Source organism: Neospora caninum, chromosome IX (genome assembly GCF_000208865.1).
Source record: "Neospora caninum Liverpool complete genome, chromosome IX".
Taxonomy (NCBI): Eukaryota; Apicomplexa; class Conoidasida; order Eucoccidiorida; family Sarcocystidae; genus Neospora; species Neospora caninum.
Window position 1 is genome coordinate 5,389,137 of NC_018390.1, and position 24,964 is coordinate 5,414,100.

At 55.2% G+C, this 24,964-nt stretch overlaps 3 protein-coding genes across 3 annotated transcripts; 1 reads left to right on the forward strand and 2 right to left on the reverse strand.

The window, feature by feature from the left end:
* Positions 1-2,272: 2,272 nt before the first annotated feature.
* On the forward strand, positions 2,273-6,763 carry NCLIV_044750 (conserved hypothetical protein; the record flags this gene model as incomplete). The annotated part of the gene is made up of 7 exons (XM_003881398.1): positions 2,273-2,994; positions 3,240-3,363; positions 3,857-3,985; positions 4,550-4,816; positions 5,429-5,567; positions 5,869-5,924; positions 6,101-6,763. The coding sequence occupies 7 exons, from the start codon at positions 2,273-2,275 to the stop codon at positions 6,761-6,763; spliced, it is 2,100 nt and encodes a 699-aa protein (XP_003881447.1).
* Positions 6,764-7,890: 1,127 nt separating this feature from the next.
* Positions 7,891-17,557, reverse strand: NCLIV_044760 (conserved hypothetical protein; the record flags this gene model as incomplete). The annotated part of the gene is made up of 13 exons (XM_003881399.1): positions 7,891-8,018; positions 8,515-9,046; positions 9,344-9,410; positions 9,529-10,134; positions 10,553-11,815; positions 12,245-12,390; positions 12,708-12,970; positions 13,820-13,908; positions 14,387-14,620; positions 14,992-15,109; positions 15,313-15,960; positions 16,402-16,519; positions 16,796-17,557. 13 exons carry the CDS (start codon positions 17,555-17,557, stop codon positions 7,891-7,893), a joined length of 4,974 nt encoding a protein of 1,657 aa, XP_003881448.1.
* Positions 17,558-20,086: 2,529 nt separating this feature from the next.
* On the reverse strand, positions 20,087-23,204 carry NCLIV_044770 (gg15455, related; the record flags this gene model as incomplete). The annotated part of the gene is made up of 5 exons (XM_003881400.1): positions 20,087-20,145; positions 20,496-20,682; positions 21,174-21,562; positions 22,073-22,160; positions 22,485-23,204. 5 exons carry the CDS (start codon positions 23,202-23,204, stop codon positions 20,087-20,089), a joined length of 1,443 nt encoding a protein of 480 aa, XP_003881449.1.
* Between the last annotated feature and the right edge of the window lie 1,760 nt (positions 23,205-24,964).

Sequence of the window (24,964 nt, forward strand, 5' to 3'; positions counted from 1 at the left end):
CTTCCAGGCGGCCCCATGCTGCCTTTTTCGTGCGTGGCTCGAGTCCTGCGCGCTACCCAGTCTCTCTCCACCGCCACATGCTCCGTCTCCCAGATCAAGCGTAGCAAACGGAGCGCATGCAGTCTCTTGTCGCATATCGTGAAGCCAGCTCATTACTTGCCGGAATCTGCGCACGGACCACAAATGCCTCTGACTTTCTTGCGGGAGTGAACATCTCCAGGGACGAGCGAAATGCGTACGCGTCGTCGGCATGCGCCTGCATTTGAGTGTTTTCGCCACTGCCGCTAGGCGCGCGTCTGTTGCCTCTCTTCAACGATAAAGAATGTGTTTTATCTCCGCTATGACTGTTCGCTTTCCTGCGAGGACTCGACTCTCCGACCCACAGACACACAGGATCGGCCCCCTTTTTGGCCCGCCCAGCAGATCTCGAGTGTCCTCGCGCAGATAACGGCGCTCCACGTGTATCGCCCCGAGTCGATCGTCGTGAATCGCATGCCTCGGGGAGTCGTCCACGGGGTAACCGTAAGTGGAAAACCTAACTACGAAGAAACGCGTGACATCCGACGATTCGGTCTCAGTGGCGGCTCGGCCAGCGCAGATCGTCCAGCAAACACGAGTGGCGTGCGGCGATATCCTGTGTCTTCCTCAACCTGACGTCGCAGCGGAAGGCGAACAGATCTGGCCGCACCAGCTTTTTTTGATTCCGGAAGAAAGGAGAGTTGACTCAGAGGAACACAGGCACTGGGGAGGTAGACTGTGGACGTGCGACCCAAACACCTTCTGGAGGAAAAGAACTGCGGCGTGACGGGAAATGGGTTGGGCGGAGGGACATTTTCCCTTTTCCTTTAGGGAAGGAAGGAAAACTGCTTTTCCGCGATCTGCTGCTAGGTCTGGCATTTCGCCCGCCGGGCGGGACTGAGGCCGTGTGTGCGACTCGAGAGATTTCGCCGCGTCGCGAGGCCAGAGAGAGCAAACCGACGCCGCATGCAGAAACGTGCATGAAAAGGGGAACCGCCAAGAAAGGGTGCGAGGAATGTCGGTTCCGTGCGAAAATGCGCTCTCTCTGCGCGCTTTTTTTTCTTTTTCCTCTCCGCAGTGTCTTTTCTTTGTCTCTTGGGGGTTTTCCTAGCCGTCGACACCCCCATCCTCGCACACTTTTCTGCGCTTGAGAGGGCCTTCTACCCCTCTGTGTCCCTTCTGTCGGGGCGTCTTTTCGTGGAGTCTCGCTTTCTCTCCCGTACTTTTTCGCTGGGAGAGGCCTCGTTTCGACGCTTCTCTCGACCCACGAGAGCGGAACAGAAAGCTTGCTAGACCCCAACGGTCTTCACTCGCAGCGACACTGTCGTCTTGTCCCTGTGTGTAACCGCAACAGATAACCTCGGACTTCTGTGGGTCTCCCCAGACGATGTTCCCCGGCCTCCCTTCCTCTCCGTCGTTTCTCCGTCTCCCCTTCCGCCTTTTTTCTCTTGTCACTCGTGTCCCTTTTCTCTGCCTCTCTAGGTTCTCTTTCCCTCCTGTCCCTGCGGACTGCCTCGAAGCCCTCGAGGCCGGGTGTCGTCCACTGGCGTTCTTTCCTGTTTCAACAATGGGGGTCTAAGGCCCCCGACGAGTCTTTCTGCTTCACTTGCCTCGCCACGCGCTGCGTCAGCTGCGCGACCGATTCGTCCTGGCGGCTTCGCACCACCCTGCAAGAACACGGGAAGCCTGCGAAGGCGCGAAGCGAAGGGGAGACAGCGCGTTTCTCCGACGGGAAGATAGCGAGACGGATCGCCATATGTCTCCCCTCCAGCTTCTCCGCTTCTTCACTCGTCACAACGCCTTCAAAGCACGTCCACATGTCTTCTGTTCGCTTCCTGCGGTGGGGCTCTTCATTCAAACGCCGGTCTTTTTGTCTTCCTCTTTCTCCTTTGTGAGGCCGACGCGCTGCACTCTGGAGCCCGTTTTCTCCCCACAAATATAGCGCCCTGAAGAGCGGGAAGGCGCCCGGGGCAAAAGAGAGACAAAGATTTGTTTTCAGGCGCCTCCAGCGGCACTCCCTAGTTCCTTTTCGCTGCGAATCGTGCGCCGCTCCCCGAGTCCGTTCAGGAAGCCTTCTCCGCCTTTGCAGGTCTGCTGCGAAGCCGTCTCAGCCCGTTTTCTCTCTCCTCCCATCTCCTTACTCCTGCCTCGTCCCTTGCCGAAACCTAGACTCCTCTCTTCTCTGCCTGTTGGTCTCTCTCTCTCTCGCCAGAAATCTGTCGTGTCCCTCCGCGGTCTTCCCCTGCACCACACGATGTTTGGTTCCGCGGGCGCCTCGGCCACTTCCGGCGGCCGATTTGGCGCGTCTTCGGCGCAGCCGGCTGGCGGCGGGTTGTTCGGCAGCTCTGCATCGGCCCAGACGGCTCCAGGCGGCGCCTCTGCGACGACCGGGATGGGTCTCTTCGGGTCTACTCCGGCGGCAACTGGCGGCCTGTTTGGGAGCGCCTCCGGAGGCGCAGCCGGGACTGCAGGGACCGCGCAGTCTGGCGGAGGCCTCTTTGGAGCCGGAGGCGCAGCCGGGACTGCAGGGACCGCGCAGTCTGGCGGAGGCCTCTTTGGAACCGGAGCGACGACCGCGACGGGCGCCGGCGGGGCGAGTCTCTTCGGCGGGGGCGCGCAGAAGCCGGCGACGGGCGGAACGACGGGACTGTTTGGAGGCGGAACTGCGGCCGCAGGGACAGCGGGCGGTGGGGGCCTGTTTGGGAGTTCTCAGGCGGCCAAGCCCGCAACCGGAGGCCTGTTTGGAGCCCCAGCGGCGCAGAACACGGGCGCGACGGGCGGTCTCTTTGGAGCCCAACCGTCAGGGACGACTGCGGCGCCTGCAGGCGTCGTCGTCCTGCCGAGAGAACCCACCGTGGCAAACATCGACCGAGTGGTGCCTGGGGTGCTGGAAAAGTTCAAGAAGATCGAGGAGAAGATGCGAGAGGAGGAGAGAGTCATGAACGAACTGCAGACAGCGACGAGGAAGATGAAGGAGTGAGGCAGCGTAGTGAAGCTATTCACAAGAAACTGCACGAAAAAGACTGGCAACAAGGCATATGCGGACGTCGAGATCGGTGTATGGGCGCCAGGCTGTTTGGGTGGAGGAAGCAGTTCGATTTCTCGACTGTACCTTCGCTGAAGGGTTTGTGTGGACTTGGAATCCGTCTTGCCACTCGGCTGTCTCGCATCGATGAGAATCTGTGTGGACGGGACGGCTGTCCTTTTTTTCTTCCGCGCAGATCTTTTTCGGGGTTTTCCTCCTCGCTTTCCGCACACCAGTCACGCGTCTCCTGGGCGTTCCATCACGTCCTCGTCTTGAAGCGCCAGGCGCAGAATCTGGCCCCCGTCGTTCAGCGCGACAAGGTCCGTCCCTGCCTCGTGGCGAAAGGGCTCTCTTTCTCCGCGATTTTCTCGTTTTCGAACTTGACTTCAATACACATGGATCCTTCGATGTGCTCCTTTTTCACCTGGAGAGAGACGAGCGAAAGTCTATCGTCGCGGTTCTAGCGCACAGCGCACCTGGCTGGGGATGCAGATGTCTCTTTCGGCCTCACGTACCCTTACTCGCGCCACATCTATCCAATCTACAGATGCCCGTGCACAGAAATGTACACCGCCGTACATCTGTGTGTCTTTCCCTTCCTGTCTCCATTTCGGCATTTTTCTCTCTCTCTATCTCTGTGACTATATATATCTATGTCGGTAAGCTTATGAACGCTGGTGATGGATTTTGAACCGCCGTCGTGTTTAGGTTTTCTTGTGATCCCTCTCGTCTGTTTTCCCCACATGGCACCGAATGTTGTACCTGCTTGTGCCGTTTTTTCTCGTCCTGTTTTCCCTCTCGCATGCACGCCAGCAACTCGCTTTGCAGGTTGAACAGCTCCACCAGCAACTCGAACAAAACATTACTGCGGCTAACGCCTCTCTGGCGAGGGCCAGCTCTGTGGGCGCAGCGCGCGATGCCGTCTATGTCGTCCCTCTTCAGGTGCGAGCCTCTCGAGAGCTCTCGTGTCTCCAGGTCGTGGTCTTTGCCTGTTCGAGAACGCAGGCGCGATACAGATCGAAAATGCATGTAAAGGAACGCGCATATTCGCATCGATGGGTCACGGCGCAGGCGTTCCGATGCGTATGTTGCATCAACGTCCGCACTGTGGACGGGTGTGTGCGTATACAGGGGTGTTTATATGCATGCATGCGTGCTTATATATATGTATATGTGTAACTGTAGAGAGGAGAATTTGTTAATGAATCACATGCTTATATGCGTACACAAATGTATATATGTAGAACACCTCAACATCCTCCACCTCTTAGAGGACTTTGTTTTTTTTTTGTGATTGAAGATGCAGATGCGCGGTTTTCCTTTGTACACTATTTCGGTATGTGTTGCGTGGTGGCTTCTGCTGGCTGTCGGGGGGACTCTGCCGTATTTTTGAGGCCCTCAGAAACGAGAACAAAGACCCAGTTTTGTGTCTAGAGACTTCTGCTGAGGTTGAGGCAAGCAGCATGAGGCAAGTGGGTTTCGTCGGCCTTATTTGTGTGCGCTCAGGTGCCGTGTCCTTTGTCTACGCCGCTGTATCAACAGCTTTTGCAAGATGTGTGGAGTGTAAGTGGAAGGCTCCAGCAACTGGAGCAGCACGTAAAGCTGTTGCGACTCGAGCGAGAGAACGCTGCGCGGGCGAGCTGTCCGTACGCCGATGAAGCGTACCCAGCGGGAGGCGATTTGGCAGCCGGAAGCGACTTCCACTCCGAAATTCAAATGATCAAAGAGGTCCTCGACTCTCAGCGGGAAGTCTTGCTCGCCACGGCACAGAAAGTGAGTTGAGAATCGAACAGAAAGCGAGTTGAGAATCGAACGTGTTCGCTCCAGGATTGCGGCTCGGCTTTAGAGCAGTCCAGCACTAAATCTGCTTTTTTTCCTCTTTTTTGCAAAGCGCGGGGGGCAAAACGACGTCTTTTTCTAAAGAGAAGTCGCTATGGCTCGAACGGAGACGAGGTTCAACCAACTGCGTGACGACTCCAGATGCCCTGGTGCCAAGTCGTGGCCTGTCCGGTAGCTCCGATGTAACCGGAGATACATAAGTGTTACACGAGTGTGTTGATCCCTCTGTACCTTTGTATGAACGATGTACATGGAGTTTGATGTATTAGATGTGTTTATATGTTTCGGCATCTATGTACTGTCAGTGGGTGACTTGTGTAGAGCAAATGTATGGTCATGTAGCTGGAAAAGTAAAACTGAACGGGGCTTATCCCGGGGGCCGTGCGCGTGCCGTCTGTTGCGTCGTAGAGATGGGGGACGCAGCGAAAGGAAGGGAATTTCGTAGAGTTTGTGTATCCCCAGCCACGAGTTCGCCTCCCCGTGGTTGCTTGCAGTCTCTTCATCGAAATGTGGACACGCCTTTTCTGTTTTGGTTCTTTCGCACAGGCCCTCGAACTCCGAGAAACCACGCGGCGGATGCAAGATCATCTCGAGCGTCTGGGGGTTAAGATTCCCGTCTTCCCCGAAGACCAGGAAGAGGCCGCAGTGAATGCGATGGCTGTCCAGGCGAGCCAGAGCACGGGAGGTGAGTTTTGCCGCGGTCCTTCAAACCCGTGAAAATGTCTCCTGTGGTGTCTCGGAGACGCCCGTCAAAGGCACGTCGCAGCCATGGTTCCAGCTGTGGGCGGTTCACCTGGTTGTCCCAACACGCAGAAGCGTTCTAGGGCCTCGGCCGGGGGGGGTCACCTTGGTGCCTGTCGTATCAAGTGGGACTCGAGGTACAGCACTTGGTTCGGGCGTATGTTGAGTTTTTTTTCGATGCTGAGAGTTGCAGGCAATGACCTGCGGGGGGGGGGGGGCGTCATTTTCAATCGTGTTTTCAACAGGATGGGGAAAGAGATTTGTCATGCTTCCGCAGGTCGACACACGCGCTGCACTGACTGTACGCTTTGGGGCGTCGCTCCCTGTTTCTCTTGTCAACCTGGAATCCCTCGATGTTGCCGTTTCGCGTGCTTCACCAGCATGTGGCTCTTCCATCAGCAGAATCTCAAAACTGCGACGAATTTAAAACCTGGACGCCATGTGCGGCGTGAACCCTGCGTGTGTGCCTCCGCCCAGGCCTCTTCGGGACTACCCGCTCCGACCTCCTCACCTCTCGGTGGCCTTTTGGGGCCTGTGAGCTCCCAGACGTCACCGGGCACTTCCGGCGGCCTATTTGGCGCGTCTTCGGCGCAGCCGGCTGGCGGCGGGTTGTTCGGCAGCTCTGCATCGGCCCAGACGGCTCCAGGCGGCGCCTCTGCGACGACCGGGATGGGTCTCTTCGGGTCTACTCCGGCGGCAACTGGCGGCCTGTTTGGGAGCGCCTCCGGAGGCGCAGCCGGGACTGCAGGGACCGCGCAGTCTGGCGGAGGCCTCTTTGGAACCGGAGGCGCAGCCGGGACTGCAGGGACCGCGCAGTCTGGCGGAGGCCTCTTTGGAACCGGAGCGACGACCGCGACGGGCGCCGGCGGGGCGAGTCTCTTCGGCGGGGGCGCGCAGAAGCCGGCGACGGGCGGAACGACGGGACTGTTTGGAGGCGGAACTGCGGCCGCAGGGACAGCGGGCGGTGGGGGCCTGTTTGGGAGTTCTCAGGCGGCCAAGCCCGCAACCGGAGGCCTGTTTGGAGCCCCAGCGGCGCAGAGCACGGGCGCGACCGGCGGTCTCTTTGGAGCCCAACCGTCAGGGACGGGCGGGAGCAGTTTGTTCGGCAACACAGGTGGCGGCTTATTTGGAGCGAAGTAGCACCCGCTGCCAGGGCCAACAGATGGGGTATCGTACTTTTTCTGTTCAACAAATCTCTTTTGGATTTATCTATTTGCGGTTGACCGGCGTGCTGGATGTTCCACGGGCGTATGCTGGTCATTCGGCAAACTTTCTGACGTTTTGTATATATCGTATATACATATATCTGCGTGCATTTCACCTCCGTTTGCTGGTACAAATTAGAGAGGCGGGCATGCGAAGGAAAAGGTTCTTAAAGTTTTTTTATTGAACGGCAGTTTCAGGCGAAAAGGCTTGCGCCTCCCCAACTGACGTGGTCCACTCTTTCTCTGCCGTCAGGGACGTGTGTGTGAAGCGTCGACCGTTTGGCGGAGGTCTACATAGGTTTGTTGTAGGATTTAGGATTTTGCATTTCCCGGCGATACGAGTACCGATGAATACCAGGTTTTCCCTCTCACAGTATATGCGTGTAGGTAGAGATGTATATATTGGCGACCATGAGTAGTGTTGAAGATAAGCACTGTCTCTTCGTCAGCCTTTCAGCGCAGATAGCATGGAATATAAGCCACTTTGCGTCGTCCTTCATGTGCGCCCCCCCCCCCCCCCGCGCCCCCATTTATCCCAGAACCTAAAAGCGAGCATTGAAATTAGCGAAGCCGCAGTGCATTGAATCTTTCACGTGGAAATGAGGGAGCAACGAGCGGAACGGGAGAGACTGACACGGTGGGGAGGCTGTCAATGTCCTTCAAAATTCAGTATCCTGTATTTTGGCGAAAACGATTAAAATACGTTGTCGCACTGTTGAGACAAATGCCATAAATTCTGTTGACAAGGAAAGAGTCTTCCTTGGGAAGTCGCACCCCTCGTGTCTAGGAGCAGCAACAGCACGACGTGATTTCCGTGTGTGCATGCACAGGTAAGCATATATGGGCATCCACGCATGCAGATACATGCATGCGTTTACAGGGATGACTCCGTTTTGACGAGCGCGTGGCAATACTGTAATTGTGAGAGAGAGCCTCTGCGCGGTGCGCGGCATCTTCCAAGGAAAAAACACTCCATCTGGGGCCCAGAGATCTTGTGTCGGATTCTACGCTTCAAGCATCAACGCGGGAGTCCTTTAAACCGGACGGAAAACCTTTTCGCCCTTAACTTGTTTCCTGCGTCGCCAGCTCCCCCTCACAAGCCATGTCGAATTGCCAGCTGAGCTTTGCAGCTGTGTACACGCCGACTTCGGCAGGTGAAATAGTCCAGTTCAACCGGTCGAACACGATTCCTGTAGGTTCCAAAGGAAATCGATTCGAGAGAACGAAATGAGAAAGCAAGGAGCTTGTCACACACCACGGCCACTTGAATAGACTCCGAAATCGCTAGCGGTTACCCAGAACTCCTCGCGCAAACACGCCAGACGACAACCGTGACTAGGGGAACACGCGTGGCAGCCCTCGCCTGCTCGTCCACAGGCTCGTAGCGAAGACATGCAGCACACCACGCGTTCGCTTCGCCCCTTGCTGCGGAGACAGGGAGGCCTGGCCTGTCGTCCCAGCGGAATCGGACCTGTGCCCTCAGTGTGTATAGCCTTTTAGCCGCAACGCAGACACCGAAACAGTAATCTGCACAGGCTGTATTTCCTTTGGCGACGGCTGGTGCCCTATATGAGGTCGGACCGCGAAGGTCTCCAACGCCACACAGCGGCCGTCTGACACACAGAACTGTGCCGAGGACAGAGAGGGGCGACGCGGGTTTTCGCGTGACGAACCGCCTGGTCTTACCATTGTAGAGAAGTTCGATTGGCCGAACCAGATCCGCGCTGCTGGTTGCTCGCCGGTTGACGGAGTTGCCGAACTTGTATCCGTCCGGAGGTAGCGGGTGGCGACAAATGTCTACAGCGACAAAGCTGGCCGCGTACTCTTCTTGAATCAGGAACAGGAGCTCCTCTAAGTTCTGCAGAGCGCCTACATGGCCTGCAAGGTACTGAGTCGCCTCTGGAAAAAGGAAGGAGATGAAGACAGGATCTTGCGCCAGAGCGCGCATGCGCACGTCCTGCATGACTCCAACAAAGACGCGACGAGTCTCGGAAAAGGGAAGAGCCGCCAGACGCTCCTGCAAGCTCTTGTCTTTCTCCGGAGGATCGGGGTTCCAGCCGATCACTACTGTATGCAACGGCTGCGCAGTCCTCTCATGGAGCGCGTACGTCGCCGGATGCGTCGCGGTCACTTCCAACTCGTAGTTCATCGCCGACAGATAATGGGTGAGAAGAATGACCCAGTTCATTCGAGCCGCTTTGCCGTTGCATGGCACCGTCTACGGAAAGACAACAGCCCGCAGAGAGGGTACTACGCCGTAAAGCGCCGGGCGTCGGGCTCCACCCTCTCGCCGCCTGAGTGTCTACGATCTTGTCTCCAATGCAGACGGTCGTCCGTCTTTGAAGTTCACACACATAGGTTTGCGGCTCGGAGTCCCTCGTAGGACCGGAATGCCCTGAGCCTACTGAGGACTCTCTATCGCGCGGCTATCGCTCCGTGCGTGTACGCGCGTCCGTGCATGCAGTCGCTATGGCGACACAGGGATTCGATGAGTAGTCGGTTCTGCTTGACTCACGGTGGCGTGGCTGATGAGTGTTCGCAACTGGTCGAAGACGTCCCAGGCGCCGCTGTCGGAAGGGATGCTGTTCACAGATAATAAAGGCCCAAAGGTCGTGTGCACGACTTCCATCGCAAGTGTCTTCCAGTCTCTCTAGCTTTCTCCGCCCACACTCGCCTTCTGCCTGGCGCCGAAGAGCTCACCTGTCATCCGTGAATTCTGGGACAGACAGAGCCGCTTCGGTATCCCACGAGACAGCCCTTTTGTCAGCGGTCCAGGAGTAAAGATAGCAGAAGACGCCCCGACTATTCTGGCAGAGCGTTCCTGTCTTCTGGTTCAAAATTTTCCTGGCGACAAACCTCTTGAAGCCGTTTATCGCTTCCTCGCTCAAAGTGCCCTCGTCCACCACGACGTGGACGTGAATTCGAATCTGCGAATCGGCGCTTTCCGCGCGCGTCAGCTGTTCTTTGGCAGCTGTCGAAATGTGGGCCGACAAAGGGTTCCGGTGCGCCGGAGCGTCTCGGCGGATAGAAGGTGGACGGGGGACGCCCGCCTGCTCGGCCGTCGGAAAATTGTAATACACAGACGCAGCGGCTAAGGTGGGAGACGAAGGAAGCAAATTCGGCTGCTTCAGAAGGTCGAGGCTGTGCGGAGGGTCGAGTTGATTCAAGTCCGTCAACAACACCCCGAGATCTTCAGCTGGACACGTGGTCAGGGCGCAGTTGCGGTTTTCTCGCTTCGCGGAACTTCTGGCCATCGCTTGTCGCAAGGGCGCTCTCTGCGTGGTTCGCTGCGCGCCTTGATTCGGTCTAGGCAAAAGCGTCGAAAACAAGGACAGCGACGCCCACTGGCCAGCGGTAAAACCACGAAGCGACACATGCTCAAAGCAGTGTTTTCTCAACCCCCGCGAGTTCGAGTTTCGCAGTAAAGAGCCTCGGTGGCGGTACGAGCCAGAGGAGGTGTGCTCTCGGTAAGCCTCGCACGCTTTCTCGCGGAGCGCTCTTTTCAGCAGAGATGGAGGACGGCGGCGCACGGGAAACTGTCGGGGCACATTCAAGATGTCAGTCGGAACCCTAAAGGGCTGCTGGTCGACGAAGCCTCGGCGTGGGCTGGTCGCCTTAGCCCCCCTTTGGCGGCCGCAGGGAAGGCTCGCCCCACAAGGAACTGTCACCGCACTTTTGCCTGTGCGAAGTTTAGACTGCATCTGTTCATCGGTGGAGCGCGTACCTGGTGACGCGTACGGAGCTGAGGTACTCCTTTTTCGGCCAGTCGTCTTCTTCGGGCACGCGCGCCTCGAGCGGTTCAATTTGTTGCGGCAGCGGCCGGAGAGGCTGAGAAGGGCTGTAGCAGTTGAACAACTGAAATGCAAACTTCAGCTGTGACGTGTACCCTGTGAACGGGTGTTTGATTCTTCGGACGGACAATCGGTTGATGCAGGGCTCTTGCTGCACGACCCGTCGGAGGCGATCGGAAAGCAGGGTAGTTTCGTACAGCGTCTTTTTCTCGGAGTCAGACACGCGCAGTTTGAACCACGCGATGTCAGCCGGATTCTGCTGAGGCACCACGCCCGCGACGTACCATCCGACGGGGAACCGGCGCTCCCCGTTCTGCATGGATACGTCAATCTGGTAGATTTCTTCGGTGCGAGACGGGCATGAAACTTGCACGATCAGAGGGACGTCAGGCCCTCTGAGAATGGCCGTGCACGTGCTCGCGTCTTTCCTGTTCATCACCGTCCCATCCACCGCGTCGAGGGGGTTCGACATAACACTTATGACGATGCGAATCCTCGACAGGGGCAAGTTGGCTCCAAAGTACAGCCGGATGAGCGCCATCTCAAGCCCGTTCGTCTTATCCCACGACTGAAACTCAGGACCGACGACCCCGCCGATCATCCGCCGGTTGTAGACAGGCGCTGGAAAGCTGAACGTGGACAGGAGCGCCTTGTTTTTCTTGTCTTTCACCAGAAGCCCCCACCCGTGTTTCGCCAGGTACTCCTCCGTCCCAGACGGCTGACTCCACACCGGGCTGAGCTGTCCAAAGGTCGCCATCGCAGGCACTGTCAGGTAGAAGGAGAGCGGCGCCTGGCGCCTCAGTCGAATGTCGGGAATCTTCACTGAAGTCCGACTGCCCGCCGCAGTGGAAACAAGTTCTGGCGGCGGAATCACGAGAAATTCACGGAGAAACGGGTCATAGCGATCCGCGGCTGCCGCGCCTTCTCCGCTGAACAGCTCGTGCGGGAAGGTGAACTCGACCGTCGCTCCAGTTGAGAAGGTGTTGACGCCAAAGGTCAGGTTCAGGAAAAACGGATAGCTGTCTGACGGCGAACCTCGAACGATGGTGGGAAGCAACCCCAGCGGCAGCGTGTAGAAAAAGGATTGGTGACTAATTTTCGGCTTCGACTCGCGCAACCGCTTATCGATGAAGGGGCGAAACGTCCACCCAATGCACTCATCCACATCGTACAAATCTTGAATGATTTTCTGGTACCTGCGGGGAAAGGCAACATGCCGGCCGCGGCCAACGTGAACCCGACCGCACACGTTCTGTGGACACGACGTGAACTGTCCCGTTATACTCTATAGATCGCGTGGCTTGTGGAACTCTGAGAAAATAACCTAACAGCACAGTCAAATTTGCCACGAGGCAGAACTCCTGCGAAGGCGGCATCCGGCGGCACCAGGCATCGCTGTCAACCGGAAAAAATATGAATGACGGGGCCTCCGTGGACGGCCCATGTTGCGACATCCTTCTACTGGTATGAGACAAAACGGATTTACAAGGCACCGACCTCTGTATCAAAAAGGTTCATCCGAAAACAAGGTCTAGCTGGCAAGGCGTCGAGTCGGTGGATGGGAGTTTGTGGCTTCGCGTCATGCTGGGCTCCCGCATAGCCGAGGACGGTTGCTTTCGACTCACGTGTCGTCGAGCGTCGCCTGGTCCTCTTTCTCCTTCAGTGTCTTTGGATAGCCTGAGGCAATCTGTATGTACCACAGGGGCACCGAATTCGTCAGGTTCGTGCTTGGCGGGTACAGGCCGGAGAACTTGAGCGTAAACGGGGAAGGCTGCGGACAGCGGCGCAAACCACACGTACGGCGGGCTCGGAGACACGCGTTTTCAGTTTCCCCTTTGAGACTGCGTAGCATGCATGCTGCTTTCCCAGGCGCTTCTGGGAAGGAAGGAGGTACAGGGTTTTCTACTCAGAAGAGGCTGACCAGCACGAAGAGAAAACGCCTGAGGGCGCCGCCTCATATATATACATATATATAATATATATATATAATATATATATATAATATATATATATATATATGGCGCGCCTGGCACACGAGACCCCGTCCCGAAAACGGTGCAGTGTCTATCGCTTGGAGTTCATGCCCACCGGAATGTCTCGCGTAATTCCACTCAGAACGAGCTTTCTCGCCGGGCGCTCGTTCTCGCGGAGAGTCTCGTACGCCAGTTCGCAGTAACTGAAGTACCCGCTGCTGTCCACCGTCTCACAGGCCTGGAAGAGATCCCAGCAGTCCCGGACTGCGTTGGAAACCAACCAAAGAGGTTTTCCCTCGAACGGTTGCACCCAGTCCGTCTCACTCGAAGAACAGGCTGGGCCAGGCAGGGTCAAATGCAGCTGCGGCTGCGCCTCCGCTGCGCTCCGCACACGCCGAGCAAAACAGAGAAGGTCCAAGTCCTCGCCGGAAACGCTATGGATAATATTGCCATGTCCCGGAGTCACCAGTGAGCGTGGTGGCGTCGTTCGCAGGAGCGCTCAAACTAAGGATCGGAGCCGTAGCGCGCCAGTGGATACACACAGACAGCCGTGTCCAGTAAGAACGGGACTTGTCCCGCGGACACACGGAATCGCCCTTCTTGTCTCCCAACAAGCCGACTGAGCCCATGGTCATGGCTCGGCGGAGAACCCCCGTGAAACTTGCGTGGTGGACCTGCTTAACTAAAGCGCACCTGTGTGGAGCTGATGCCTTTCAGTCTATTCCATGTATAAACCATATGCATATACACACATACATACATACATACATACATACATACATACATACATACATACATACATACATACATACATACATATATACATACATACATACATACATACATACATACATACATACATACATACATACATACATACATACATACATACATACATATTTGCTTATGTATATATATATATATATATATACATACATACTGGATTGATTTCTGCCGAGACCATTGTTCGGGAGGGAGCATGTCAACAAAACAGGGTTTTAGTGTCCCTGCCTGGTTGCTTCGGAAAAAAAGCAGGAGCAGTTTGGAGGTCAGCACTGGCGACTGTTTGCTTAACCGTGGACCGCTGTGTTCAGCTTGCGAGTGGAAAGAGTTCGCTGGCGGTGTATGTTGACACTTTGAGGGGCCAGCTTCTTCTCGTTTACGTATTCGGACTAGCCACCGTGTGATGTGTTTAGGACCGCGCTGTCTGTGGAACGCTCCACCTACCGGTAACCCTCTGTCGTGACGGCGCAACACGGGCCGTAAACGTGTAGTTGGCTCCGCCCAGTCCCGAGCCGCCTTCGAGGCGAATGTCACTAACGACGAGAGGATTCCTCAGTGGAGGAAGGAACTTTCTGAACAGCTGTGAAGGACAAAAGGAGCCGAAAGCAGGAGCTGGAAGCGGATGTAGGTCGAGTTGCGATTTTGACACAACTCTTTGAAAAAACTTTGGCGATGCTTCCCCCAGAAGATACAGTGCAGCGCAGCAAAAGGAGTTGACACTGGCCGCCGATGTCACCTAGGTGAGGATTTACCGGCTCTTCAACTCTTCACAGACCACAGAGGTAAAACTCAGACAAAATTAACCCTGCGTTGCTTGCGCTGGTAATGAAGCGCCACACAGGTCAACAACACGGATCACTAGCGGGTAGGGCGATCCCGTAACATCGCTGCGTTGTGCTCAGCAGTCCCGTCTGTACGTGTGGTGTTCAGGCAGAAGAATGGGTGTGACAGGGCCTTGAGAAGAACGAGCATGGCTCGGCAATTTGGCGTGCGTCAGCTGGACAGGTGTACCGTGCCGGCGCCAACATGAACCCAAACTTGATGGCGGACGGGACCAGTTCGGTGAAGAACTGGACGGATAAATCCGCCTCTACCCGACATTCGATCACGAATGCGCACCGTACTTGATTCGTCTTCTTCTTGATGGCTTCTCCTATGTTGTACTCCATCTGGTACACGTCCTCGTATCCATCATAGAGTTTCAGCTGAGATGTTTCCATTGGACGCTCCAGCAGCTGCAACCTCCTGCGTCACGGGAGTGTGCACACTCAAGAACGGGACGAGGTACGAGATGGACGCGTATGCGGCTAGGTATTTAAGGCCCGTGTCTGGATCTGAACACCGCGATGCGCACCGCCTACCTAAAATTCCGTCTATCCTAGCGGTAGGTGGATAACGCCCATGGACCTCTAAGCAACGCTGTCATGCGGAATCTAGCAAGGCCTTAGCAAGCTGTTCATTTCTGGAGCGGAACAATGACTTGCGCAAAATTATGACGCGTGCAAACGCTTTTCGCGACTAACAGGAAATTCGGTGGGACGATCCATCGTCTCGCCTGTATGTTGTGTTTGCATGTCCCACCACTGTGTGCGCTACACCCACAGTGCATGGCTTACCATTCTTCCTGCATGGACGTTGGAGCACTCGGAACGTCGACGTACACCACCAATTGGATCTCTTTCGGCGGAATCCACATAAGTGTCTTACCCTCTGCGCGGGTTGTACTTGGTGAATCTGAAAAACAGCCGAAGGCATCGTCGCAGTTGAAAATGTCTGGTCGCACCACTGGGACCTCTACGATGGTCCTCCGGTTCGAAACTGTTCTCGGAGCCTGCTCGTGCCTACCAGCCCCACGTGTCTGGGGTCGAGAAACCGTAGAAGTCTCTTTTACCGCGTCAAGCGCAACGGCCGCCCCCGCTCGCCAAACGCATCCTTACTTCCTTTTCTCGCTCCGTTGCAGCTGAACAGTGCGCAGAATTCCGCCCCGCAGGCCGTGTCGGGGGGACATTCTGCAGAGAAGGGGGGGAGGAGTTCGGGAGGCAGTTCGAGGTCCCGGTCAAAGACCTCGACGCCCTCGTCATCTGCGACAAAGGCAGCGGAAAAAGGCTTTGCCACGCTCACGGATTCAGCACGTTTGGATTCCAAAATTCCGTCCGTCGACACGCCGTTCTTCTGGAAGATTTGCCGCACGATGTCTTCCGTATCAGGCGGTAGGGGCTCACAAGCACCCAAGCGTCGTTCCGGATGCGGATGCAGGGGGAGGTGCGAGCGCTTCACGTGATGAGTCCCGGGAGGGTGTCTGACTACTTTAGGCGGCGCTGCAAGGCTCTCTGGGAAGGAAGACCAAAGAGGATGCCTGGACGCCGAAGCGCGGTCCCCCGGAGACGAAGCCGGCTGCAAGGGAACAGTCTGGACGGAAGACGCGGCAGATGGAGATATCGCAGGATGTCCGTCCGCTCGGGCTTCTTCGATTTGCCCCTCAAGTCTGCGACGCCTTCTGAGAGGATCCGTGCCTTCGATGTCTGAATCTGACGGCCAGTACGAGGACTCAGTTCGCGGTAGCTCCAGTTTGATATGCCTGACCTCTGGAGGCACATTGGGTTGCACGTATATACGGATTCTGTGGAATGCACGTTTTTCAGCAGACGCGCGCTTCTTGAAAAGGTCGATGTCTGCCCGAACATAGCTCTCTGTGTCTTCCTCCTCGTATACCGTAGTTTATACACTTCACTCGAAAAATGTGCGAAAAATACACGGGCTCAGCTCTCGTGTTTGGTGGACGACACTCACAAGGAGAGACTACAGAAAAAGCAGAGGCAGGATGTGACGGAACCGCCATTTTCTGGGGTTTTCACGTAGCGTAGGAGTCCGTCTTTGGAGCTGCTACAAGGCCCCGACAGTTAGCTAAGGACTCTTTGGTTGTTTGAAAATGGTCTCTCGTTCCGCGAAACTTCGACGCATGCTCCGCAAACCCCTACCCGGTCGCAGGACGGACCTCTGCTCTCGCTGGAACTTCCAGGACTTACTAAAGCCACTGCTGATGAGTGCTCTGAGTCTGAATCGCGACCCCATGTAGCCTCTTCGAAGAGGGATGAAGCTCATAACAAGCCGATGATTCTTGGCGCCCCAATAATGAGTCGTGTCCTGAACACGCGCAACACCGTACCCGACATGCCTTGACCATCCTGGACATACCCGATGGCTGTGAGTGTGCTTCCTTCCGAGTTATCCTCGGCAGCCAACTTCTGACAGTGCGTAGGCTTCTCGCCGCTCGGCTGATGCTTGAGGGGCGTGCATCACCACCGGGTCCGAAAAGCAGTCGTAGGACATTTGCGAGTCTTATCTGGGTGTAACCCTGGTCACTCGCATCATCCAGCTGATGCATTCGGTTGGTCCGAAGACAAACGCCTGTGGCCTCACCTCAGCGTCCGTGAAGAACTTGTTTTCGGCAGACGGAACTTCGTCCTGAGCCGTATATATCACTGGAGGGTAATCGTAACTCGAGGCACAAACAAGTCTAGCCGCGCACAGAAATACCATCGTCAAGAATCTGTATCCCCATGTCCCTTTCCGGTTGCGTTGCAAGTCTCCTGAAACCGGCTGTTCGAGAGAAACGCTGCGTCGTGCTCGGGATAACCCTTTCCGGCTCTGCTGCCCAGTCGGCTCTTCAGATCGGCGAAGGGTTGCTGAGCGCCCCAGCCCACTCAGGCGTGGCTTCGCGTACCAGGTTCTCTTCCCCCCCGTTTTGCCTTCGGAACAGGACGGAGCCTCGTCGCTCTCTTCCGTCCCGCTGGAATGTCCAGTTGCCACCAACTCCACTCTGGTTTCTCTCGAGCAAGGAGGCCTCTCTCCTGGATCTTCGTTGTGCGACGTGCGGCAGCTGCAGATGGGCTCCCGCCACGGCGAAGGGCATCCACATCGAACTACACCGCGATGCCGTACGACAAAAGGTAAAACGAAACGCTGATTCTCCCTGGCAGACGCTGGCGAGAGCCGGCGCACGCGGGGCGGACTATGCACAGAAGAACCTAACAACAACAGCTCGCAAACCCCGGCGGCTATTTTGGTTTTGCAACAGCACTCCTGGTGCCACTGTGTTGCAGGGAGAGAGTTAGATCGCTGGAAACACAGGCGACGTCTCCCTCGCCGTGAGACCGACTGCGAACTGGGGAATCCCGCCATGAAGGCTGCTGAGGACCTCAGTGGCCTCGACGGAATTTGTCGCTGTTTCTTGGCACCAGCAAGACTCATGCGATACCCGTTCAATAGCCTACACCGGTGAGACTGGTCAGGGCGGCGACTCTGGAAGCTTTCACCGCTGGATAAGAGCTTTTCTAAGAAAGCGAAGAAGCCCTGTACGTACGGAACCGAAACCCGCTCGGCTCCCAATCAATAATTACACGCGGAAGTCGGGCGTTCTGTGATATCGGTGCTTCAGAAAGTCAGCCCACTCTTTTTGATAGGCCTCTATCTTCAGATTCGGCCTCCGCGCATATTGCAAGACCACCGCCGCTGGGTGCACACGTTTATATATACCTGTTTCTCTCCTCAGGGGGTGCGATTTTAAAAAAGGAACTCTTCCGCTGTATGGTGTGTGGCAGACGGGTTTTCAAATCAAGAGGCCGCTTAGAGGTGAATAGGGCAGGCGCCAGTTGCGATGGGTAGCGAGATGGTAGATCGTTGCGGTCAGCAACAGGATATCGAAAAAGCGGCACATTTTTCCAAGTCAGAACTGGAGGTGGACTCCCATTTTCCCGGGAGTAAGGGAGTAAGTGCATTTAGGAAGGAACGCACTGATACAGTTCCCCAATATTTTGTAGGCCTCCGTCTAGATCGCGAAAGAGCCGACGCAGGCAACTCTCCCGTCGCCATCGATGGAACAGCGCCTGTTGGTGTGTCTCTATTGGCAAAGGGGTAAGAGAGGATCTGAAGGTCCTCCTCGCTTTACATCCTTAGCTGTACTGGTTCGACATGAGCAAAAGCCGGAACTACGGTGAGCATCCGAAAAGTAAAAAATCGAAGCCGAAAGAGTTTCTTGTTTGCACCTCTCTCGGGCTCAGACGTGCGCCATTTGTCGCCCAGTGTCGCAAAGAAATGCGCCTCTTTTCTTGTCATTCCGTCTGCAACTCGTCCTCAAATACCAGCCGATTTACCATCCTTTCCACTTGAGAAACGTGTGCCGTTTCACTTTCTCTAGTTTAGGGGGAAAATGTCTGAGATGCCTTGCCCTCAAACTTCACCTTGTCTGGGTGAGGCCCCGCTCAGTCCTCATTGCCGCGCCTCGCTGCATGCGGTGTATCGCTTCCTCGGTAAATGAGGGGGGGGGAGAGGACGATCAGAAGCCTTCTGTCCAACCGCTCTTTTGCTCTACGTCTTCAGGAACCCACCAGAAACTGAATCACTTCTGGGCTGTCAGGAATGAGTTGCCGCCACTTACTACTATGGATAGTGGGTTGTGCGCTCGCTTCGCCAAGCACACCACACTTTGTAGTCCACTGCAAAAGTCTTACGCTCTCACTTTCACACGCTTACACAGGTTACCGAAAAAGCCACATCGGGGAAATTCGATGGCGACATCCAAACACGTTTTCACTCACCAGAAAAGACGACCTCAACTGAGTACACGTCCATGGGGGTGGTTCTATTCATCGATGCGTCATGGCTTCTGTATCACGGGGTTTTGCGCATACTTACGTTGCCGTGATGTTAGAGGTGCGGAAAGCATAGCACGCCAGCGCCAAAACATACTCCCGCACAGTCCGGGGCAACCGATTTGCATCTTCATCACTCACGGGGCGTCCAAAGCCCTGCTGTGTAAGCATCAAACTCGAAGACTGAGTGTGTACCAGTGTTCGTGCAAAGGATCGCCAGTCCGTTTGCTGCCATTTCGGCCTGCCACGACCTCTCTGCGCATGCACAAAAATATTCAAGAGTTGTTGCTCCAGGAGCTGAGTCGGCAGGCAAGTGTTCACTATCAAGCGACGCGTTCAGTCCCGTCTTCCTCTCCGCTGCGTGTCGTCGCATACACGTAGCCTCCTACGGCACCCGATGAGGATCCGCTGAAACAGTCGCGGGTTGAGATTCGCTACACATTGAATGTGGCCACAGTATGCCAAATGAGGGATGTTTTTTTCGGATAACGTGAATTTAAGAAGTTGCGCGGGCAGTTTTCTTTGGGTACACCGTAGGGAGTGTTGCATGAACGCGTGCCGCGTGGCTTCATGTCGAAAACAGAGCGTCTTTAAGGTTTGAATGGACCCTGTACTTGGGCGTGCCAGGAAACGCATGCAACAGCCTGTATCGACGCGATGTGCTCCTGGACGTTTAAGCGCAGCGATCCCAGACAGCAGGGCATCAAATTTTTTGTGTCGAATCAACTGTGGTTAGGCTATCAAGGCAGGTCCCAGAAAAACCAATCCAGCTTTTTTCCTGCTCTGTGGCAGAACCGCAGACCGTTCCGAAGCACGCAGTCACGTCCTCACCCCGCGTTCCGGTTCTCTTTTTCCCTTTGCTTCTTTTCTTTCCTTCGTCCCTCTCTTCGTCCGCGCGTCCCTCCCTCCCCCTCTGCCATCTCTCTTCTTAAATCCCGTTTTTCCAACTCCGTGAATTTCAGCTCTCTCCTGCCCATTTGCTTCCCATGTTTCGTAGGGTCTTAAACCTCGGTACGTATGTCCTGTTTGAAAAAAGGCGAAACGCCTTGCCTTCTCTCTGTCACTCCGGGAGCACGAGAAGGTCGGTGATGTCCATCCACGCGTCCGTTCCTAGCAAACCTGGAACAAGACAGAAAAGACAAAAACGAAATCCGCTCCTTCGATGGGTTTTTCGACACATCCGCGCATTCCAGACCCAGACAAACACGAGATTGGTGAGCACAGTACCCCCCCCCTCTAGACCCTCTTCGGCTCAGTGCAAAAACAGAACTTGCTCGTGGTTCTGTTCTCTCTTCCTGTCTGTCAGTTGGTTGCCAAAGACACTCCCTGCATTGTGAGTTCAAACACACCAGCAGTGGTGCACTCTCACGGCCTCTCTTGCCCCTCAAAAAGAAAACCGGACGATTCCCTGCTTTCCCTTTGTGTCTCCTCGGTGTGCATTTGCTTCTTTCTGCGACCGCGTCTCTTACCCCGATTGAGGACTTTGGAGAGAGCCGGATTTTCGGCGGCTGCGCTGACTCTCTCCTTGTCTTTCAGTTGGCGATTGATCGTCTTATATGACACGTGCTTGCCCTCAATGATTCGCACCTCGCTCTTCATCCACACAGGCGCTGATCGCAGGAGCTTAACGAGAACCAGGAGCCCAATTAACGTGGCCTGAGGCAGACGTGACAACGGGCGAGGCCGACACACCCGAGGGGCGACGAAGAGTGAGGATTGAAAGGGAGAAAAAGAGGATAGAACGGAAGAAAGAATGGGGAACACGACGTGATGACCTCCCGTGGAAATGGAAAACCTCAAAACACCCATGCACAGCACCCCGTCGATGTGGTCATCACAAGCGGTGTCTCCCGCTGCTGGTTCTCACAAAAGAAAGAATAGCTCTGGCCACGTGTAGGCTGCATTTTTCACACATATGCACGCGCGCATACATGTACATACCTACATAGAAGTCGACAAATGGAGATTCACAATATATACGTATGTATATATATAGATAGATAAATAGATAGGAATAGATGTGCATGTCGGTGTCTGTACGCACAAATATCCATATATATATATATATATATATATATGTATACAACAGTATCCGTCGATGCAGACGCGCCGTCTGCGTCTTTTTCTCTCGAATCCTTCGCTCTGACCTGGGAGCAGTGAGGAATGGTGGGCTGAAAGGAGACCACGATCCTGCCTTGTCGCCCTTTTCCACCTTTGTACGCGAGCTCCATGGCCCGGACTTCCGGCCGAACTCTGGGGGTAACTCGCGTGTCTGGTTTTTCCCTCGGCTCTTTACAGCAGCAGAGCTTTTTGTCGGCTTCACAACTCGAGGCCGCGGAGAGACTGCCCGCAGGTTGTGCACCTTGGGAGAGTTCGTTCAACTCTTCACACGCTCCAGTGCCGACGCGAGGGTGAGGCTCGGGCCGAGAGGAAGACAAACAACAGGAAGATGATGCAGCGACACAAGTTGAAGAAGCAGGCAAACTGGACGAGGGTTGTTGGCTGGAAGCATCGCGCTGCGCGTCCGCCTCCGGCGCTGAAGCGCGCGTACACGACTCGGGAACATCCTGATTCTCAACTCTTGAGTATCGAGTGCGCTCTGTCCCCCCATGCGTGCGTTCCTTGTTTCGCGCCCCGCTTCCCTCCGCACCCGATTGTCTTCGGTCCTTGGGTTCGCTATCAGTCCCTGTATCTGAGTGGGACTCCAACCCTGAACCGGGGAAAAGAAGAGATTCTAGGTCGTCGCACGAAACAGTTGAATCACTCTCTCCGGAAGAAAAACTACTGGTGCTCCAGGCAATTCCCGAGTCCTGCCGCAGGGAATTCGAGGCAAACGCGTCTCGCACAGCGCTTTCCCGGTTGCTTAGCCGGCGACTACCCGGTCTCCGTCTATAAGACGCCTCCCGTCCAGGCCCCAAAGCAGCCGAAGAAAGTTCTCTCCGTGAGCCTTTTTGGCTCCTGGCGTCGCGGGCGTCGTCAGAGTCAGAGTCGAAACTGCTAGACCGATCGTCGTTCGAATCCCAGAGTTCACGACAGTCGCTCACACTTAGCCGATCGACAGCGACTACATCGAGTTGCTCCAGCGAGTACGGATGCTCGGGGTCTTGAATGTGTTTTACATAGCTGAAAATCTCCTGCACACATCCACACACACACATCAAGCACCTTCCGCTATGCACCTCTACCCAAAACACGCTCAAGCGAAAAGATATATATATATATATATATATATACATATATATATACATATATATATATATACATATATATATATATATATATATATGAATGGAGTGGAAAGAGTCGCATAAGGGGAGTTACCTGTGTTCCTTGCAGAAACGGTTTCTTGCCATCCATTCTCCCCATGGAAAGACCGGAGCGCCACAGTCTGTCGCTCCTCGTTTTAGGTTGGAGCATCTGTTGGGTGGGATCCCGACACCGCTGCGCGCCGCTCTTACCTCGGCAGTGAAGGGTTCCCGCGGGCGCAGGCGTCTTCGCATCTGCTTCTTCGAGAGCCAGACTTCGAAGACTCGATTTCCTCCCGGCATCGCGTCCGATGCGTCTCTCTTCCTCCGCTCCACCTCTTCTCTGTCTCTCTCTTTGCCTGTTCGCTCTCTGCTCTCTTCTTTTTCGGATCGAATTGCCCCCGACTCCAGCGTTCTCTCCCGCGTTCTCGCTCTCCCCCATCTCTCCCTCTCTCGCGCGTTTTTCTCCAAAAGAAAGGCCCGCACAGTCGCCTCCGCTTTCAAGAGCGAAATGTAGTCCCGGATTTGCCGGCGGACGTCTCGTTTTTGACGGCGCAGCACGACCTGCGTGATTTCATTTCCACCCTCAAAAGCGTGTCTGTGCATGGGGGCGAAGTGCGAGGTTCGTGTCTCCGCACTTTTATCTTGGAAAACGGAAGGCGAATCTCCTGGACGCGTCTCGGCGAAAGCCTCCGCGTTCTGCTGAGGGTTAGCATGTGACCTGCGCTTCGCAGATCCGCCAGCTTCCAGCAGGGGAAAGTAGAAGATCTCGGGATTTGCGAACGAGGAAACCCAGCTGGGTTTCCGCGTGGAGGCCCTGAACAGGGAAGCGAGGCGCGCGTGCGAAGAGGGAGACGCGTCTTCATCGGAGGCGAGAAAATCTTCGTCCGACTCGGGACGGTCTTCCAACACCGTCGGATTCGGATTTTCCATGGTTGCCGCGTTGATTCGTCGGCATGCCCGAGTACAAACGACGCTATAGACAGCCGGTGCGACACGCGGGAAAATGTTCGAGACGAAACGGAGCGCTTCGGGGGCAATTTCAATCGTTCAAAATGGGGGAAAACGGCCGCCGAAGAAGGCGGGACTCATCGCAGACGCGCGCAGAGCGGAGGAAGGCCGGGCTGGACTCAGGGAAAAGACACGATGTTTGGGAGACGAAGGAAACACGACACGAAGAAGAACGGAGGAATGATGACCAGAGTGAATTACCGACACACACAGAGACAACAGAGAGAAAGGACAAGAAGTCAAGCGACGGGCAACCGGAGAGGAAGCCGAAGTGACACGGAAAAGTCTTATCTAGAAAAGGTCCGGAGACGCCCTTCACGCTTCAACCGCCAATATCGATGGAGCTGAAAAAGCATCTTTGCCTTGAAGTTCTGAGTCTGAGCCACGGACATTTTTCGGGAAACGTTTGATACAACGACCCGAGACGAGACGTCGCGGGCAACATGCATGCGCGCGTGCATTTCCAGCTGATGCTGCCGTGGCCGACACAAACTGGAGGAATTCCACTTAACCTGTCAGACGTTCACTCCAACACACATAAATACAAATTCTGTGTGATGGAACTAGGCTTTTCGAGATGCATGCGTACACCAGCAAAAAAATTTATCCTCGAATTAAAAGCAAAAATTTGCTGAAAAGATTAGTATTTTTATACAATTTGAATCGGTAATCTGACACCACTCGCCAGTGAGCCGTCCGGAGCCCAACCAGAGGGGCTGTCTTCGCGAAACAGACTCTCCTCTAGGGTGTAAGAAAATACTTTGGCAGGCTCTGTCTCTCCCCAGCAGATTGTTTATGCCAGGCACCGTTTTTTTGATGGAGGGTACACGCAAAGTTGATTCGTTACCCTTTCAAGAATTCGGAAATCAGATACAGTTCCCTTGCCACCCTCATACAGACTAGGAGGCGTCAGCAAAGCCAGCGCTTCGGTTCCCCGTACACAAATTCAACCGCCACCAGTCACCGTGAAACGTTCATGGGGATTTGCGAGGTATCGCTAAGGGGTTGCTAACACCTCTAATCTTTGGTAGGTTGGCTGGGGCAAACTGCGACCTGTTCTCGAGTCTCATGTTCTCCGTCGTGTATTTTCGGTAATACTTTGAATACTGTTACCACGCGTGACGAGAGAAAGCTGCTCAAATCCTTCAACTCTGCGCAGACATCTCCGTAAGCATCGTTCCGCCCGAAGTGTGGTCGAGGAGTCTGCTGCTCGGCGAGTAGCTTCTCTGTGTATTTTTAAAGCGTAGGTGCACATTGTGTGTGGCTTGCCGATCCGTCACCGGTGCGAGGACACTTTCATTTAGCCTCTCGAGAGGCGCATCGGCCGCCGTGAAACGGGTTCACGTCCAAACGCGCGCACCGTCTACCATTGTTTGCACGCGTCTGATCATGTGTGTACTCCTGTGGATATTCAAGCGTAGGTGCACATTGGTGGTGTCGCTTGCGAATCTGTTGCTTGCAGCCGAGATAGTTTTCTCTTTCGCATAACGCGTTTCTGCGTGTAACGCCCATGTGTATTCCAGGTGATTCCCATGTGTATTCCAAGTTTTTTTGGTGAGTTGAGGGTCCGGGCCAGTGTCGAACAAGAAAACGTGGAAGGACCGGAGAAAGAGAAGACATCCGTGCACAGCAACACACGGGAGTTGCCGAATCAGCACCTGCCGGAAAGATGCCATCCTGCA